The sequence below is a fragment of the Podarcis pityusensis genome, assembly GCF_964106645.2.
Source record: "Podarcis pityusensis genome assembly, chromosome: 3".
Lineage (NCBI taxonomy): Eukaryota > Metazoa > Chordata > Lepidosauria > Squamata > Lacertidae > Podarcis > Podarcis pityusensis.
The window spans coordinates 121581371-121601640 of NC_138026.1; the positions used below are offsets into that span (position 1 = coordinate 121581371).

At 46.1% G+C, this 20270-nt stretch overlaps 2 protein-coding genes across 2 annotated transcripts in view; one reads left to right on the forward strand and one right to left on the reverse strand.

Annotated features, from left to right (window-relative positions):
• Nucleotides 1-9987, forward strand: part of CIMIP2C (ciliary microtubule inner protein 2C) — a 39363-nt gene extending 29376 nt beyond the window's left edge. The window contains exon 4 of the mRNA XM_081001201.1: nt 9637-9987. Within this exon, the coding sequence (XP_080857327.1) occupies nt 9637-9781 (145 nt within the window). The 3' untranslated portion in view covers nt 9782-9987. The remainder of the gene's footprint in view (nt 1-9636) is intronic.
• Nucleotides 9988-13443: 3456 nt separating this feature from the next.
• The window catches only part of CIB4 (calcium and integrin binding family member 4), a 46058-nt gene continuing 39231 nt past the window's right edge, over nt 13444-20270 (reverse strand). Inside the window, exons 4-7 of the mRNA XM_081001220.1 lie at nt 16588-16729; nt 15278-15387; nt 13904-13992; nt 13444-13646 (exon numbers count right to left, since the gene is read on the reverse strand). Coding sequence (XP_080857346.1) covers nt 13625-13646; nt 13904-13992; nt 15278-15387; nt 16588-16729 — 363 coding nt within the window. The 3' untranslated portion in view covers nt 13444-13624. The remainder of the gene's footprint in view (nt 13647-13903; nt 13993-15277; nt 15388-16587; nt 16730-20270) is intronic.

A 20270-nucleotide genomic window follows, 5' to 3' on the forward strand; every position in this document is an offset into this window, starting at 1 on the left:
AAAATTGTGAGTGTTTATTCAAAACCTGCCAAGGAGTCCAGTTCGCTTTGTTGCGTCTTCAGATACTTTGTGAAAGGTTCCTATTCATCCTTAAAGTCCTTGTCCCGTAGCTTATATGTCAATTTTGCCAGTTCTGCATAGTACATCAATTTTTCTTGCCATGATTCTTAAGTTGGGGTTTCTTCAGTCTTCCATCCCTGTGCTATTAGAATTCTCGCGACCGTTGTCGCATACATGAAGATGTTTTTCACCTTTTTGGGAAGGTCTTTCCCTACAATCCCTAACAAAAATGCTTCAGGTTTTTAAACAAATGTTAAATGGAACATTTTCTTCAATTCGTTGTATATCCTTTCCCAAAATTTTTAAATTACATTACAATCCCACCACATATGATAAAATGTCCCCTCCTTTTCCTTACACTTCCAACATATGAACTAGTTTTGTACATTTCCCCTAACTGCACTGGTGTCGTGTACCATCTGTACATCATCTTCATGTAATTCTCCTTCAATAGGGAACAATCTGTAAATTTTAAATGTTTTCCATAACTTTTTCCAATCTTTCTTCCATCATAATGTTATGACCTACATCTATTCCCATTTAATCAGAACTGATTTTACCTCTTCATCTTTCATCTCCCCGCTGTGAGGCTGTTCCCTTATTGACTTATTCCTTTTTCCCCTAAAGAAAGCTCAACATTTTACACAAAAAAAAGCTCAACAACTTTGACCTGATCACTGCCAGTTTCTTTTTCCATGAGTAGATCGCAGTGTCTCGGGAGTTGGACGTCTCTGCCCTACAGAAATCTGGAGTCGAGTCCCTAAGGCAGTTGGATGGTGCCTTGTACTCCTCCTTCCAGCAATTCCTGCAGCCAAGCTGGTGCCAAACGTCTTGCTCGGCTTTCCTTTGGAACACATCAGCCAGGCCGAGGGAAGGGGGGGTCTTGCCATCTGGGCAGCCCAGGATCTCCATGCACGCTGCCCAGGTTTGCGCCCCTGGGGAAGTCACTTTGGTGCTGCAACTGCAGCAAAAACAACATGGGAGACAGCAGCTGCGAGTTAACGTTCTCTGCAGCCACAGCAGGCGCTGTGATTCTCAGGCAGTTTAACTCCTGGGATCACACTCTGTTGTTTCTCGAGGCAGATGGACGGGGTAGAAATAATAAAATTATTATTATTATTATTATTATTATTATTAACAAAATATCCCAGCTATGCTCTGCAACCTCTCCACTGGCCAGATTCCACTGAGAGTCTGTCTGCAGGGAATATCTTAACTTGTGTCCTTGCATTGTCCTTTCTCCCGCCCACAGGGGCAAATGCTGACCCTTTTTCTCCACTCTTTTTCTCTAAAAACGAAAAAAAAAAGCCTCCTCTGAGCCAGAAGCATTCATGCACAAAGCAGGTTCTGAAAAGCAATTTTCAGGAAAGCAAAACAGATCAGAAAGGCAGCCCCAAACAGTTGTGGCTGTAGGTTTGGATCTATAAGACAAGAAATTGGAATTAAAGGGGCCTGACTGGACCCCTTTAATTCCACCTGGAAGACACAGTCAGAGTTGGGAAGAGGCAAGACGTGCCGATCAATAGCAGACGAGCGAAGCAAAGGAAAAGGTAGAAGGTGTTTGTTTTTCTCTGGCTGGTGAAATGTGAGCTGATCTTAGGAAATTCGGCTTGTCTGTTTTGGTTATTGGATTGTGTTTGTATTTTGCTTCTTGTTTGGCAAACAGGAAAGAGGGAGAAATTCGGCCCAGTTCACATTTTAACGTGATCCTACCTGTTCCCCGCTTTCCAAGACAAGACAAGCCCCCAAGATACAGCCATCCTTTGACATTTCCACTCTCCCAATTTTGCAGGGCAGTTCTCCAGCCAAGATAATAATAATAATAATAATAATAATAATAATAATATAATAATAATAATAATAATAATAATAATAATAATAATAATAATAATTTATTATTCATACCCCACCCATCTGGCTGGGTTTCCCCAGCCACTCTGGGCAGCTTCCAACAAAACACTAAAATTCAATAACCTATTCAACATTAAAAGCTTCCCTAAACAGGGCTGCCTTCAGATGTCTTCTCAAAGTTTGGTAGTTGTTCTTCTCTGACATCTGGTGGGAGGCTGTTCCACAGGGAGGGCGCCACCACTGAGAAGGCCCTCTGCCAGGTTCCCTATAACTTGGCTTCTCGCAGTGAGGGAACCGCCAGAAGGCCCTCAGTGTCTGGGCAGAACGATGGGGGTGGAGATGCTCCTTCAGGTATACTGGGCTGAGGCTGTTTAGGGCTTTAAAGGTCAGCACCAACACTTTGAATTGTGCTTGGAAACATACTGGGAGCCAATGTTGGTCTTTCAGGACTGGTGTTATGTGGTCCTGGCGGCCACTCCCAGTCCCCAGTCTAGCTGCCGCATTCTGGATTAGTTGTAGTTTCCGGGTCACCTTCAAAGGTAGCCCCACGTAGAGTGCATTGCAGTAGTCCAAGCAGGAGATAACTAGAGCAAGCACAGAAGCATATTCAGGGAACGTTCCCCCCCTCCATAAAGATGTGTATATATTCACAAAAATAACATACAATAATGCATTTTATTTGGAGAGATCACTTTCATATTGTGCAAAATTACTCCAAAAGACTTGCATGTAAGGAGAAATGCTGGCTTAAATGATGGCAGATGCTTGTGAATACTTTTTTTTTTTTTAAGATATTTATTAAGATTTTCAAAGTGTTACAAAAGAAAAACAAAAGAAGAAAGAAATACAAAAATAAAAATGGCTAAAAACAACTCAATCTTTCCATTACTTATTTTTCATTAGCTTGTTTCCTGGACCTCCTCACGCCTCCCTTTTTTGTATTCCAGTTCAGTTTGTTGGTTCAGCAAATCCTTACCCTCTTTGTTTATCCTAATCTTTAATCTTAAAATATTGTAACGTTAAATTTTTACCGATTAATAATCCATTTTTCATATTCCCTTATAGTATTACAGCTGAAAACCACTTAATTTCTATCCAACATCATTCTAACATTCATTAATTTTACAATATTTCTGTAGATAGTCTTTAAATTTCTTCCAATCTTCTTCCACCGACTCTTCTCCCTGGTCTCGGATTCTGCCAGTCATTTCCGCCAATTCCATATAGTCCATCACCTTCATCTGCCATTCTTCCAGGGTGGGTAGATCTTGTGTCTTCCAATACTTTGCAATGAGTATTCTTGCTGCTGTTGTGGCATACATAAAGAAAATTCTATCTTTCTTTGGCACCAGTTGGCCGACAATGCCCAGGAGAAAGGCCTCTGGTTTCTTAAGGAAGGTATATTTAAATACCTTTTTCATTTCGTTATAGATCATCTCCCAGAAAGCCTTAATCCTTGGGCACGTCCACCAAAGGTGAAAGAATGTACCTTCAGTTTCTTTACATTTCCAACATTTGTTATCGGGCAAATGATAAATTTTTGCAAGCTTGACTGGTGTCATGTACCACCTGTATATCATTTTCATAATATTCTCTCTTAAGGCATTACATGCCGTAAACCTCATACCTGTGGTCCATAACTGTTCCCAGTCAGCCATCATTATATTATGTCCAACATCTTGTGCCCATTTAATCATAGCAGATTTCACCGTTTCATCCTGAGTATTCCATTTCAACAGCAAGTTATACATCTTTGACAAAATCTTAGTTTTGGGTTCTAACAATTCTGTTTCTAATTTTGATTTTTCCACCTGGAAACCAATTTTCTTATCCAAGTTATATGCCTCCATTATCTGATAATAATGAAGCCAGTCTCGCACTTTGTTTTTTAATTTCTCAAAACTCTGCAATTTCAGTCTATCTCCATCTTGTTCCAAAATTTCCCAATATTTCGTCCATTTGGCCTGCTTGTGAATACTTTTAAAGATAATCGCAAACTGTGGTGGCAGTGTGAAGAAGAGAATTTAAGACGGAATGAGAAACTGAAACGGAACTGATGCCAAAGAAAGAGGTGGATTTGCCCTGCCAGACCTTAAACTCTATTATGAATCAGCTGCTTTTTGCTGGCTGAGAGAATGGCTGCTTCATGAAAACACTGATGTGTTGGACCTAGAAGGTTTCAATAATGTATTCGGTTGGCACGCATACTTGTGGTACGATAAGGTAAAAGCACATAAAGCATTTAAAAATCATATTGTCAGAAAAGCATTGTTTAATGTCTGGATAAGATATAAGGACTTGTTAGAAAGGAAAACCCCAAGATGGTTGTCACCAATGGAAGCGAAGGCACAGAAAAAACTCAATATGGAGGCCAGATGGCCGAAATATTGGGAAATTCTGGAACAAGATGGAGACAGATTAAAATTGCAGAGTTTTGAAAAATTGAAAAATAGAGTGCGAGATTGGCTCCATTATTATCAAATAATGGAGACATACAATTTGGACAAAAAAGTTGGTTTCCAGGTGGAAAAATCAAAATTGGAAACAGAATTGTTAGAACCAAAAATTAAGAATTTGTCAAGAATGTATAACTTGCTGTTGAAATGGAACACTCAGGATGAAATGGTGAAATCAGCTATGATTAAATGGGCACAAGATGTTGGACATAACATAATGATGGCTGACTGGGAACAGTTATGGACCACAGGCATGAAATTCACGGCACGTAATGCCTTAAGAGAAAATTTAATGAAAATGATTTATAGGTGGTACATGACACCAGTCAAGCTTGCAAAAATTTATCATTTGCCCGACAATAAATGTTGGAAATGTAATGAGACTGAAGGTACTTTCTTCCACCTTTGGTGGACATGCCCAAGGATTAAGACATTCTGGGAGATGATCTATAATGAAATGAAAAAGGTATTTAAATATACCTTCCTGAAGAAACCAGAGGCCTTTCTCCTGGGCATGGTCGGCCAATTGGTGCCAAAGAAGGATAGAACTTTTTTTATGTATGCCACAACAGCAGCAAGTATACTCATCACGAAGTATTGGAAGACACAAGATTTACCCACCCGGGAAGAATGGCAGATGAAGGTGATGGACTATATGGAATTGGCGGAAATGACTGGCAGAATCCGAGACCAGGGAGAAGAGTCGGTGGAAGAAGATTGGAAAAAGTTTAAAGACTATTTACAGAAATATTGTAAAATTAATGAGTGTTAGAAAAATGTTGGAATGAAGTTATATGGCTTTAGTAGAAATGTTATAAGGAATTAAGTATAAATAGATTAATAGAGAATTAAAGGGAAAAATAAGGTTAAAATGTGTTAAGATAATTATAGGATAGAAAACAGAGGAAGATGGAAAGGAATTGCTGAAACAACTAATAGAAGTGGAATACAAAAAGGGAGGTTTGAGGAGGTCATGGAAATAAGTGAATGAAAGATTGAAACTATTTGATGTGTTTTAAATTGTTTTTGTTTTGTTTTCTTAGTTTAAATTGTTTTTGTTAGTTTAGTGTTAGGTATTGTTTTTGTATTGTATTGTATTGTTTATTTTTTTTTTCCTATGTAATGTCTAAATTGTTGGAAAGTAATAAATATTATTTAAACAAAAAAAAGAGAGAAACTGAAACGGAAGTTGGCAGACTTACCCATCTGCAGCTTGAGCCCATTGTGTGGTCCCCAGCCCTAGTTTTAGTGCCCTGAAGTTTAGGGAGCTCCAACTGGGGTCTTTCTTTCTTTCTTTCTTTTCTTTTTTTCAGAGCATACGAGATTTATTTCAGGTATTTACGTCCTGCTTTTCAATTTGAGAATGAGAACTTCCGTGGCACGTTTTGTTTTCTCCCCATGGAAACTGTTCTTTATTAGTATTTCTTTGCATTTATACCCCCAAGGGAACTCAGGGCAGCTTTAGGCAATCCTTCCTCAATAAACCTTTTCCAAGTTATGAATCGAAACACTATGAAAATGTTTGATTTTTGCAGACTCTGCTAATCTCTAGCAAAGAGGCATCCTAAACTACTACTACCATATTAAAAGGGGCATGCTGTCAATAGAAAGGTTGATTTATTTACTTCATTGGAAAAATCATAGAATCATAGAATCATAGAGTTGGAAGAGACCACAAGGGCCATCGAGTCCAACCCCCTGCCAAGCAGGAAACACCATCAGAGCACTCCTGACATATGGTTGTCAAGCCTCTGCTTAAAGACCTCCAAAGAAGGAGACTCCACCACACTCCTTGGCAGAAAATTCCACTGTCAAACAGCTCTTACTGTCAGGAAGTTCTTCCTAATGTTTGGGTGGAATCTTCTTTCTTGTAGTTTGGATCCATTGCTCCGTGTCCGCTTCTCCGGAGCAGCAGAAAACAACCTTTCTCCCTCCTCTATGTGACATCCTTTTATATATTTGAACATGGCTATCATATCAGCCCTTAACCTCCTCTTCTCCAGGCTAAACATGCCCAGCTCCCTTAGCCGTTCCTCATAAGGCATCGTTTCCAGGCCTTTGACCATTTTGGTTGCCCTCCTCTGGACACGTTCCAGTTGGTCAGTGTCCTTCTTGAACTGTGGTGCCCAGAACTGGACACATAAGAAATCATAGTTTTCTTATGGGGATGTTGACCGTTTCCCCCTCCCCAACCCAATCGTGTGTGTGTGTGTGTGTGTGTGTGTGTGTGTGTTGGTCTTTCTTAACATGATTGATATAGGTATGCAAAAACTAAAAATCCAAGGCTGGAATGAATATTCCACCATAACCTCCAGGGGCGCAGATGAAGTTCCTCTCTGGGATTCCCATTGTTATAAGAAAAAACTGCTCCTTTTCCCCTTATGGGGTACCCAAGAGCCCACATGGAGTCCTTTTTTAGGTTCCCTATCGGAAGGAGAAAAAAACAGAGGCCAACCAGCAGGGGCGTCTTATCCATAGAGACTAGTGGGTCAGGGCGCCAAGTCCTGGAGGGCACCAGGAAAGAGGCTGAGGCTGGACGCGGTGCCTCCCGGCATCAGCTCACTGCCCTCGCCCACCTCCGCCATGCTGCACCAAAGCAGTGTCGCACCCAGAGCCTCCATCTACCGTTGCCACCGGGGCACAAAGCGGCCAGCTGAGCCGGGAGGCGCCACGTCCAGCCTCCACCTCTTCCCCGCTGGAGGAGCTGCCCTCCAGCCGCTGCACGCCTCCTCCAGCCCCGCCGGCAGCACTGTCCTCCCTAAAAAAACTCTGGGAAACGGGGGGGGGGGGGGGAGAGGCAGAGAGAACCTTGCACCATGGTGCCGGAGAGGGTAACAACGTTCAGATTTTTGGGCATTGAATTACAAGAGGATCTGTCCTGGAGTGTCAACACAAGGGGGCTTGTGAAGAAGGCGCAGCAGAGACTGTACTTTTTGAGAATACTAAGGAAAAACCATCTTCCGCAGAAACTGCTGCTTGCCTTCTATCACTGTGCCATTGAGAGCGTGCTCACTTATGGCTTATGTGTGTGGTACGGAAGCTGTACTACCCAGGACAGGATGGGGTTGTGCAGGGTTGTTAAGGCAGCAGAGAGCATTGTTGGCTGCCCACTCTCCACCTTAGAGCAGATTTATGCCACAAGGTGCCATAGGAAGGCACTGGACATAGTAAAAGATCCATCGCATCCTGGTCACTGTCTCTTCGAGCTCTTGCCGTCGGGACGGAGATACAGGACGATGAAGACAAGAACGAGCCGTCTTAAGAACAGCTTCTTCTCCAGAGCGATCTCGGCCCTGAATGGGAAGCCCGGACTTTGAAAGTCATCTAATCTCCCTTGCTGTATTATACCGTATTGTTTAATTAGTGTTTTTATGGAGCAGTCAAGTAATTTCGTTGTCCCCGAAGGGGGCAATGACAATAAAGATATTATTATTATTATTATTATTATTATTATTATTATTATATGCTTAAGACGGCCATGCCAACCAGAGTATATTGAGAAGCAAAGCGGCTAGTAAGCCTGATCTTTATTAAACTGTTGCAACAGGGTCCTCACTCACCACACGCAGGAGGGAGGAGGAACCCAGAACAATGGTGCACAAGCCCTTATATAGACTATTGAAATTGCCTCCCCTGTAGTTCAAGACTGCCCCCAAAAACATCATACATACATCACAGAAGGAGGCGGTCTACAGCAGAAATTTGAGTGTCTTCTGTCTGCCAGGATACCTGATATTGCCTTACAGTGGTACCTCAGGTTACATACGCTTCAGGTTACATATGCTTCAGGTTACAGACTCCGCTAACCCAGAAATAGTACCTCGGGTTAAGAATTTTACCTCGGGATGAGAACAGAAATAGTGCTCCGGTGGTGTGGCGGCAGCGGGAGGCCCCATTAGCTAAAGTGGTACCTCAGGTTAAGAACCGTTTCAGGTTAAGAACGGACCTCCAGAACAAATTAAGTTCTTAACCCGAGGTACCACTGTACTTGGTTGCCTTTTCTGGGTAGCCTGGCCATTCCTTTGAGATGCTAAATACTTCCTGAATCTCTATCTGACGTTCAGAAGACATCTGAAGGCAGCCCTGTTTAGGGAAGTCTTTAATGTCTGATGTTTTAATGTGTTTTTAAGAGTGGCTGGGGAAACCCAGCCAGATGGATGGGGTATTTATTATTATTATTATTATAAGTAGTAGTAGTAGTAGTAGTATTATATCTCTTACGCATATTGATAGTGTGCTCAGCTGAGCAGATACTTGCCAGACTGTATTTACAAGGAGGCGTAAGCCCCTACAGTCCAAAGACAATTGGAAAGCTTTCCCCATTTCCTTCCTCCTTGCAGAGAAATATTTGAGGTCAATTTGGGAGAGTCAAAATGGCTTCAGGATTGTTCTCCTGTATCAGACATGTGGTTTATATACTTATGTATGTGTTTGCCTTGCACATCTATGAACATTCATTTTATATACATAAGACCTTAGAATTCCTATAACAGCATCATCAGACTTGATTATTGTAACTCGCTCTACGTGGGGCTGCCCTTGAGGCTGACCCAGAAACTCCAGCGGGTGCAGAATGCCGTGGCGAGACTCCTTACGGGGTCCTTGCTGCAAGATCACATTCACCCGGTCCTATACCAGCTGCACTGGCTCCTGGTGGAGTACAGGATCAGGTTCAAGGTGCTTGTTTTAACCTTTAAAGCCCTATACGGCCTAGGACCCTCGTACCTACAGGACCGCCTCTCCTGGAATGTCCCACGGAGGACCTTACAGTCTTCAAATAAAAACATCTTGGAGGTCCCAGGCCACAGGACGGTTAGGCTGGCCTCAACCAGAGCCAGGGCTTTTTCAGCTGTGGCCCCGACTTGGTGGAATGCTCTGTCCCAAGAGACTAGGGCCCTGCAGAACTTGACATCTTTCCGCAGGGCCTGCAAGACGGAGCTGTTCCACCAGGCCTTTGGCCAAGGCACAGCCTGACCCCCTCCTTCTGTAATCCTCATCGAACGTTAGCCCAATGGTTGCCATTAATTTAATTTTGAATTGATTTTAAAATGAATTGATTTTAGAATGCTGTGTTACTTTTATTATTGTTAGCCTCTCTGAGCCCGGCTTCGGCTGGGGAGGGCGGGATAAAAATAATTTTTTTTTTAATTATTATTATTATTATTATTATTATTAATCATTATTATTATCCCTTCTGCATTCAACTCTCAGCCATCAGCCATGTAACCGATTTCTCCCATTGTGTGCTTGTTGTCCCCTTGACCTCCAGCCCGCCGCTGAGCGCCAAAACATTGTGGCACCTCCATCGCGTGTCTCCGGAGAACCTGCGGACATACCAGACTTTCCCCTCGGGGAAGAGGGTGACCTCGCAAGAGAGAGAAGTCCGAGACAGCTATTTTGAATACAGGGCCTGAGCAGAGACCGCCACGGCGCCGTTGTCAGCTTTTGTCGGGACGGACGTCAGAGCCGGGCAACAGGAGATCACAAGAGCTGGGTTTTCTCTTCCAGTCCTGCCATATCATGTTGCCCCAGGAAGACCTGGGGGAAGTTGCATCCCATAAAAAATGAACTTCTGGGGCATAGCCCAGTGATTAAATTCCCCCACCCACCATCTCTCAGACACACTATGCGAGCCTCAATTTTTGTACGGTCTGCTGTGTTGTTTGCATTGCACACAATCCCAGACACGGCAAATAGCCAAATGGCAAGATTGACTACCAGAAGATGCCAGACCCTCCAGGTGCCCCTGTTTTCCAGGGACAGCCCTGGAATTACAGAAGCCTTCCCAGTTTCTGATTTGATCCCGGAAAGCCTCGCTTTTGCTTAAAAGGTAAAGGGACCCAGTCATGGTCGACTCTGGGGTTGCGGCGCTCATCTCGCTTTATTAGCCAAGGGAGCTGGCGTACAGCTTCCGGGTCATGTGGCCAGCAGGACTAAGCCGCTTCTGGCGAACGAGAGCAGCGCACGGAAATGCCGTTTACCTTCCCGCCAGAGTGGTACCTATTTATCTACTTGCACTTTGACATGCTTTCGAACTGCTAGGTGGGCAGGAGCAGGGACCGAGCAATGGGAGCTCACCCCGTCGCGGGGATTCGAACCGCTGACCTTCTGATCGGCAAGTCCTAGGCTCTGTGTTTTAACCCACAGCGCCACCCACATCGCTTTTGCTTAGGACGTCCCTATTTTCATCAGAGAAAAACGTTGGAGGGTGTGGGATGCGACCATGGACCACAGACTCGGATACCATTAAAGGGGAATTAGACTGATTCCTGGAGGAATTGGCTGGAGGCTTTTGGTGGCCTCTGGTCACAAGGGCTAAATGAAGATCAGTTTCTGGGAAACAAAAGCGGGAGTGCGCTCCTGTGAGCATGTCTTGTTTTTGGCAACCAGAGGCGTTTGCTCGGCCACCGTGGGGAAGAGGATGCTGGACCAGATGGGCCTTTGGTCTGATCCAGCTGCAGGGCTAGTCTGATCTTAGAATGGTAGAGTTGGAAGGGACCCCCAAAGGTCCTCTAGTCTGAGAGTCCTCCAGAAAAACAATCTCTCAAAGGACCTGTTGATGGCATTTTACCATTGTACTGTTGAGAGTGTATTAACTTATGGTCTCTTTGTGTGGTTTGGGAGCTGCGCGGTCAGGGAAAAAACAATGCTGTTCAGGGTTGTAAAGACTGCGGAGAGAATAATTGGGTGCACTCTTCCCACCTTGGATCAAATCTACGCTTCCAGGTGCCATAAGAAAACTGCAGAGATAGCGCAGGATAGTACGCACCCCGGAAATGATCTCTTTCAGCTTCTGCCTTCTGGAAGAAGGTATAGGGTTATAAAGGCCAGGACTAGCCACCTGAGAAACAGTTTCGATCCAAATGCGATTTTGGTTTTAAACGCAGTGCAAGGTAGTCTCTATGGGAGTGTATTGTATTTAATTATGGGGTATCAGAGTTTTTAGGGGGCTAACCAGGCTGGGATAGCAGGCTTGTTGGCTTTTGAATGTCTGATGTAGACTTTTTCAGTTTCGCTGTTTTGTATGGTACAATGACAATAAAGATTACCGTATCGCAGTCCAACCCCCTGCGATGCAGCTAAAGAATTCCCAACAGATGGCCACCCGACCTCTGTTAAAAAACCTCCAACGAAGGAGTGTCTGCTCCCGAGGGTGTCTGTTCCTCTTATGCACCAATCAGCAAAACACCACCTCATCTCCACTTTCCAGAGTGGGCACTATCCAGTCCAGACAAGATCCTGGAGGGCAGGGACACTGGCATCCTGCACACTCTGAATCCTCGTGGAGATAATCTTGTGTGAATGGCTGAACTGCCTTCCTTCTGGCTTAATGAGATCACCAGTCGATAATAACTTAATGGTAGGCATTCCGTCTGCTGGAAAAGTTACCGTAAGAGAGAACTCATCCACACTTCCTTTTTGCCTCGCACTTTGAGTGCGATTCGGTGGGAAAGTCCTGGGGGAAATCCCCAGGGCCAAAAAAAATTAAGTGTTTGGACACGATGCTTTAAAGCGCAGACCTATGGCGAGAATCTTTGCACAAAAGGAAGTCTGGATGAGGCCTTTCCTGGATATTGCAGCAAACACGATTCTGTGCAGCCCAAAGAACCAAGATGGCGGGGGACTGAGATGGGGCCAATCTTACTATAGGGTTAGGGTTACTATAGGGTTAGGGTTCTGGTCCCTTGCTGGAAAAAAACAGCTAATAAGCTGAGAGTCTTTGGGAGCTAAAGGAAAAAAGGATTCTTTCATACTTGTTTGGCCTGACTTTATTTCTTTTGTAAGTAAAGAAGAACAAGGACTTCGCTCAGCCCAGAAACAAATACGGCTGATATAGCGAATCAGGGCATTGGAATATGTTAATTCCTTTCCCTTGGTATAATAGGCTCCATGTTTTGTCACCTTGTCTTGTTTAACCATTACGTCTATGCAAAAATAGCTCCTGTTGCTACCTTCCTTGCATTCACATGCCTGCGGTTTATTTATTTGGGTTTCGTTATATGTCTGCGTTTCTTCGACCGTGATCTGTAATTGTACATGGACTCAGTATATTGCCATCAGATCCCCTTTGGTAACACTGTATTTTGAAGAATTTTATATCTTAAAAAAAAAAAGTAATAAAAATCATGTAAAAGGAAAACAGAACTGGAATAGGGGTCGGGGAGCATAACCAGGAACGCTTGATCTGCAAAACAGATTTCGCTGTGCAGAGAATTAAGGGTGCAAATGGGTCTGGAGGAATTCCCACCCTCTGGGATTTCACAAGAAAAATCACCGCCCTGCCCTGCCTTGAATTTTGCCAGAACTAAGGCGGCAACCCTACCATTCCCCCCTCCCTTTTGTAAGCAGGAGCCAGTGTATTTGGCACCCCCTTCCCCAGTGGCCCACTCTGAACTGAAAACGCAACCGCTTTCCAAGACCTGCCATGGGGAAGAAAAGATGGAGATATGAGAAACTGTGGGATGTGAAACACACGAGCAGTCAAGTACAACATTCCTAGAGTGAACATGTTTACACATGGGGAGGAATGTTTGTCCAGCCAGCTGGTAAACTTCCTGTTTCCTTCTGGGTTGGGACAGACTTCCTCTGCATGGGACTAGAGGTGGGCGTGGCCTCACCTGTGCAGGTAACGACAAAAGCACAGGGCAGGACAGCGATCTCTCTCTCTTTGACTACATGCATTGAAGAAGCAACATCTGCTTAGCCAAAGATGCTTCCAGTCAAGAGAGGACAAAGGGACTGTCTCCTTATGAGATAGTTTCCAAATGTATGTTACTTTTCTAAGCTAAGTCTGCCTTCTGGGATCCAATTGTGAACAGAATGCGAATAAACTCTTTTTATACTTTTTATAGAAGACTGTGTCGTGTCTTATCTTTTATGAGGGAATAAGGGGAAAATACCAAAACAGTTATTATAGAGGCTTTAGCGAGCCTGAGCGAAAGCATCCGCTGTGAGTTTAAAAAGGGGAATGTTACTCTGCTAAATTGTGAACTTGTTAACACAAGTTGGAAAGGCTATAATCAAACAATATATCCTCTCCTGGATCCCTGAACATTCCCACAGAAACTCCATGCTCTTTGCCATTCCTCAACAGTCAAATTTTATTCTCTTGCAAAATATACAGGCGGATCTGCTGCCTGGGTTCCTTCCCTACAAAAATATCTGTGATGGAAGCATCCCTCTGGAAGAGTTGCTTTTATGCGTCTTGGGTTGTGTGACGTCTGGATATCGTGTGCCGCCATCTTGCCGCCCCTTCCTCAGAAGTAGAGCCTAAAAGAGCTGCGAGGGAAGGGTGTGCAATAAATCTATTATATCCTTATAATAGGCAAGGAATAGTGGGGATAGAGTAATAGCTCTGTCCCCTGGAAATTGTCACCGCCATCATCAAGCTGAAAGGGTGACTGTCATGGAAAGCTTGCCCTACTCAGTTTTTAAAAGTTTGGGGTGGGGACTAAGGTACGGGAGGGGGATTTCGGAGCTGGGCCCATGGCAACGAGGGTTGGATAGCTCAGGTGAGTTTTTGAGAGGGCTCTTACTGTAGGAAGTCTGGAGACTTGGTCATGGCGTGTTCAAACTCCACCAGGGAGAGCATCTTGTCGTTATCCAAATCAGCCTCCTCTAGGACCTGCTTGGAACAGAAATGTCTGCCTTGAAGACCACTCACCCCTTCCTCACACAGGTGTCCCGACCAACAGGAATGCTCTGTGTGAGAGACCTACACCCCAAACCATCTGGCTCTGAACAAGAGCTCAGCATCTCTTGTTTGCTAGCCAAAGGATGGAGCAAGTCAGCTGTCCCCAACTTGGTGCCCTCCAATTTTTTTAAAAAATGTAAGATCTCAGAGCCTGGGTGAGTTCATAGGAGAATATACCGTATTTTTCGCTCTATAGGACGCACCGGACCATAGGAGGGGGAGAACAGGAAAAAAAAAATCTCCCCCTCTCTGCTCAGCGCCCCTTCAGCGAAACGGCAGGAGAAACGGAGCCCCTTCCATTTCTCCTCCCGCTTCGCTGAAGGGGCGCTGCGCAGAGAGGGAAAACTGTGCAGCGCCTCTCCAGCGAAGTGAAGCCTGGAGAGCAAGAGGGATCGGTGTGCACGACCCCTCTCGCTCTTCAGGCAGCTATCCGCAAGCCTTCGGAGCGCAGCGGGAACTCCTGCTGCGCTCCGAAGGCTTGCTGATAGCTGCCTGAAGCCCCCAGAGCACAGCGGGAGTTCCCTGCACTCCGGGGGCTTCAGGCAGCTTCAGCGAAAGCAACGCGAAGGCAAAGGGGGAGCTCTCCCTCTGCACTTCGGAGGCTTCGCGTTGCTATCGCTGAAGCCAAGGAGCCTGCATTCGCTCCATAGGACACACACACATTTCCCCTTCATTTTTGGAGGGCAAAAAGGTGCGTCCTATAGAGCAAAAAATACGGTATATAGCCTCACAGTCTTGAGGTTGGAACATCCCTCCCAACACTGCTCTCAAAGCACATGGAAATCATGCGCCGAGGACCACGCCTAAAGTTCTCCCAGTTGGCCTCCTTCATCTTGTTCTGCACCTCCATCTTCTTAATCAGCAACTCAAGGACCACCTGCATCTTCTTGGTCCGAAATGGACTACAATTCCCAACAGCCCCTGGGGCCATGGGGTTGGGTGCAATGGTGGCAGGCGCTGGTGGGGGAGAAGACAGGGAGCCCAGCTGACTCAGGCTGATGGGAGTTGTGGTGCCAAACATCTGGAGGGTACCAGGTTGAGGAAGGTTGAAACAAGCTTGCTCTGCTCTAGTACTGCGCTAGGGATTGGTGTCCTCCACCACCCCTTGGCCTGCTTTGGCCATTGCGGGACATCCCACCATGGCCAACGTCTTGTCCTGAGGTCTCTGGAGATCTCATAAAAGGAAGGGCATGCTGGGAAGTGGGGCAAGACGCACGTGGTTGGCCAGAGATGCGATCTCTTCCTCGCTGAGGTTGTTCCTGTTGATCGATCTGCGGATGACATTCTGGAGGTCTTCCTCATCAACAAAGCCGTCGTCATTGAAATCTGGTCAAGGGAAGCGTTGCAAAATGTACAGATGGAATGGGTCACAACGTAGGAACATCAGAAGAGGCTGCTGGATCAGGCCAATGGCCCACCTAGTCCAGCATCCTGTTCTCACAGTGCCCGACCAAATGGGAAACCCACAAGCAGGATTTGCACCCAAAGCCAGCCATCTCCCCTCCTGTGGTTTCCAGCAACTGGGGTTCAGAAGCATTGCTACCTCTGGCTGTGCGGGCAAAACAGGTGCCCATTAGGGCAGGGCAATACCTGGCTTTCAACATTGTGATGTATCACCTGTAGGAATAATAGAGACGATGGGAGGTTGGATGCAGGTGAGCTGTGCAGAAGCACGCTAGCACGCATGCTCCAAGCAAGCTGCCGACTAGCTCTGCCAAGGCTCCTTTTATTAGCAGAAGTCAACAACTGGAAATAGTAGTGAAACCACCCTGAACTTAACATATTTCCATCTAAGCACATTTCCAGCATTAGCAAATACACATGTCAGCAGGTGTTTCCCTCAGATGTTCCCCCAAGCATTATGTCTAACAAACAAATTGTTTTCTAGCCAAGAAGGTCAGGAAAAGCAGGCGTAACGCTCCTTGACATACTGTTGCATGTCTGGTGCGAGGTTTGCCTTCGCAAAGCGGAGCGTTACCTCCACAATCACCAGCTAAACATTGCAATGTACTGATACATCGCGATGTCTGACCTAAGGATGGAGGCAGGTAGAGGCATGGGCTGGCTTCACAGTTTTCCCCGCATTGTTATTTTTGCACATACGCAAATCTTGATTCTCCAGGTCGACAATTATGAAACCAATATCACAATATGAACTTCAACCCAATTTGGGGCAATATATCGCCCAGCCCTAACATAAACCATGATTTTTGATATATTGCCGAGTCAAAGATCATGAAACTGATTGCACGACATGGACTTCAGTTTTGGACAATCTATTGATATTTCACCCAGCCCTAATAGCTATCCTGGCTAGTAGCCACCCTCCTCCATGGAGGAGACCCATAGAGTGATGGCCAAGTTGGTGGCTACCAAGGACAGCTGGACGTATAAAAGGCCCCATTGCCTTCAGTAGCTTAGGGGCTCATCAAATCCTAAATCCGGCCCTGACCCCACCCACAAGGCGATGACCACATTCCTTGGACCCTGGTTGCCACAAGGAGAATTCGGAGGGAAACACCCTACCGTATATCAGAAAAGCATACTCCATCTTAATGCTCTGGCACGCTCGGTCGCTGAAGACAGATGCCATCCCAAGGATGTCCTCAAAGGTGAAGTAGCCGTCGGTGGAGAAGACCTTGCAGATCCGGTCCCGGAAGGGATTCACCTGTGTGGCCGGAAGAAGAGGGATTGATACCTGAAGAGAAACCCACATCCCAGGGGCAAGGGAGCAGCTGGTGAAGGAGGCAGTGGTCCTTCTTGAGACGTTGAGACCTCGACTATGCAGAAAAGGCAAAACTGACTGTCAAATGAAGAAGGTATTGTGATGAATTGTTTAAGGAAGAATGGTGACCGTTGGTGGACTAGGTAAAAGGTGAATGACCCCTGGACGGTTAAGTCCAGTCAAAGGCGACTATGGGGTTGCAGCGCTCATCTCGCTTTCAGGCTGAGAGAGCCGGCATTTGTCCACAGACAGCTTTCAGGGTTGTGTGGCCAGCAGGACTAAACTGCTTCTGGCGCAACGGGACACCGTGACGGAAACCAGAGCGCAAGGAGATGCTGTTTACCTTCCCACCACAGCAGTACCTATTTATCTACTTGCACTGGTGTGCTTTCGAACTGCTGGGTCAGCAGGAGCTGGGACAGAGCAATGGGAGCTCACCCCGTTGCGGGGATTCGAACCACCGACCTTCTGATTGGCAAGCCCAAGAGGCTCAGTAGTTTAGACCACAAAATTAAAAGGTAAAGGTAAAGGACCCCTGGACGGTTAAGTCTAGTCGCAGTTGACTCTGGGGTTGCAGTGCTCATCTCGCTTTCAGGCCGAGGGAGCCGGCGTTTGTCCAGACAGCTTTTCTGGGTCATGTGACCAGCAGGACTAAACCGCTTCTGGCGCAACGGGACACCGTGACGAAAACCAGAGTTCACAGAAATCCTGTTTACCTTTCCGCCACAGTGGTACCAATTTATCTACTTGCACTGGCATGCTTTTGAACTGCTAGGTTGGCAGGAGCAGGGACAGAGCAACGGGAGCTCACCACCATCACAGGGATTCGAACCCCCGACCTTCAGATCAATGAGCCCAAGAGGCTCAGTGGTTTAGAGCACAGCACCACCCACATCCCGTTACCTATCAAACTAATATTCATACATGAAGTCACAGGCAGAATTTGAAATATAAGCAACGGGTTATTGAAAGAATTGACGATATCGGGGCTTAGATAATAAATACATATGTGTTCTAAAATAGAGTCTCATGCTCTATCAAGTGGGCTAAAGCAAGCGGATTATCAATCAAAGATTGTTCTTTTTTTATTTTGAATGTGGAACTTGATTTCCTCATGCGGGGTTTCATTTTGTTGGGATTTGCAAGCTGCTAGCAGATCCCTGTTGAAATCTGAAGCAGCGTCTTTATTAATTAGTTAATTGATTAACTGAACGAAGGCCTCTGACTTCCCCTCCCCCATCCCAAGCAGTACCCCTCTTCTACCACCGGGAGGCAGTAGGGAACTTCTTCTCCCTGCTTCCTTCTGTCCAAAGGAGATTAAATTTCCACTCTGGGTAATATGATAATCTCCAAATGCAGACTTATCGCTCGCAGTCTATGAAATGCCCTTTTGAAACCAGCACTTGATTGATGCATTTAAGATCGGAAAGGCGAATAAATGGCTCTTGGATAATTCCTTTAAGCCGCAGAAGAGTCCGACGATAACCCTTGCCTGGTGCTGGGAGCAGAGTGTGGGGGTCTGCAAACCAACATAGCCCCACCAACTCCACCACCGCTGCCCCCTCCTTCAGCTGCCCCAGATGCTTGCTATAGGGCAAGAGCATGTCTGTGGGTGTTCCTCCCAGCTCCCAGAGGTGTGTCCTTTCACACTGACGTTTGGGACTGAAACTCCCAGAGTTCATAATGGAACCTGTGGACCTCATAGACCCTGTTAATGGAGAAATCTGAGGGCTCCCTTGGACAAAAAAGCAAGGACACCAGCCAGGAAAATTGGAGCAAAACAGCAGCCAGTAGGCTTGGTCTTTATTGAAACTGTCACGACAGGACTCCAACTCACTGCAAGACGACGCAAGATGGAAGCCCCGAACAAAAGAGCCCCCAAACTTTTATTAGCTGCTAATCCCCATGTTACCCCCCCCCCACTACATCAATAATACATCACGGTTACATCATGAAAGGAGAGGTCTGGTGGCAGTAATCTGAGCATCCTGGACCCTGCCCCATGGTTCCCCTTGCCCTCCACCAAACACCCATCAAGTGGAACAACAGAGATATTTACATTTCCCTGTTTCCTAGCCAAGTTCGTCACACCCTTTTGTCTTCATCTGCGTTTGTTATTTCTGGAACGGCTACCTGTCTGGCACTCGGGTATCAGGATGCCAGGGATCATCACTCAGGCAGAGGGGCTGCTGAGGAGCTGAGCTCACATGTCTATATGAATTTATGAAGTTTTCCCAGTGAGCCAGTGCATAAATACATTGATCAGTGAATTCTTACATTTGGTATCGTGCAGCAAAGGCCCTTTGAATAGATAGGAAGAAACTGTGATGAAGTGTTTTGTGGGGACAAATCACAGAAGTCACAAACGTGATTGTGCTGATTTTGGTACTAGGCTGCATGTGCATGATATCTGCTGGAGGGGCAACACCCCCCACCTACTCATAAATTCCTACAACAACCCCGATATCCTCTTCAAATGTATATGGCTTGACAGCAGCACATGTGAACAGGATCCAGGGGTCTTAGCCAGAGGTGTAGCAAAGACAGGTGGTACCCGGTGCGAAAAAAAATTGTCACCCCCCCCCCACACACACACTGCAAATTTTGGGAATATTTGTGCGATCAATCAGAGGGCAGATTTTCACCACAATGATCGTACCAATCACGAGAATCCGCCTGTTGGGGGTGCGAGCATTGCCACACCGATCCGCCCGGGGGGGGGGGGGATTTGCCACACATACCCCAGGCATGAGACCTGGGTCAAACCGCACCTTCTGCACCCCCTTGAGATGCCCCTGGTCTTAGCAGATCACAAGCTTCACATGAGCCCATTGTTGTTGTTTAGTTGTTTAGTCGTGTCCGCCTCTTCGTGACCCCTGGACCAGAGCACGCCAGGCCCTCCCGTCTTCCACTGCCTCCCGCAGTTTGGTCAAACTCATGCTGGTAGCTTCGAGAACGCTGTCCAACCATCTCGTCCTGTCATCCCCTTCTCCTTGCGCCCTCCATCTTTCCCAACATCAGGGTCTTTTCCAGGGAGTCTTCTCTTCTCAGGAGGTGGCCAAAGTCTTAGCGCCTCAGCTTCAGGATCTGTCCTTCCAGTGAGCACTCAGGGCTGGTTTCCTTATGAGTCCATAGTGTGATGCATTAGCAAAAGAAGAAGAAGAAGAAGCAAATGCTATTCTAGGCTGCATCAACAGAAGTCTAGGGTCCAGATTAAAGGAAGTCATAAAGGTAAAGGGACCCCTGACCATTAGGTCCAGTCGTGACCGACTCTGGGGTTGTGGCACTCATCTCGATTTATTGGCCGAGGGAGCCGGCGTACAGCTTCCGGGTCATGTGGCCAGCATTACTAAGCCGCTTCTGGCGAACCAGAGCAGCGCACGGAAACGCCATTTACCTTCCCACTGGAGCGGTACCTATTTATCTACTTGCACTTTGACGTGCTTTCGAACTGCTAGGTTGGCAGGAGCAGGGACCGAGCAAC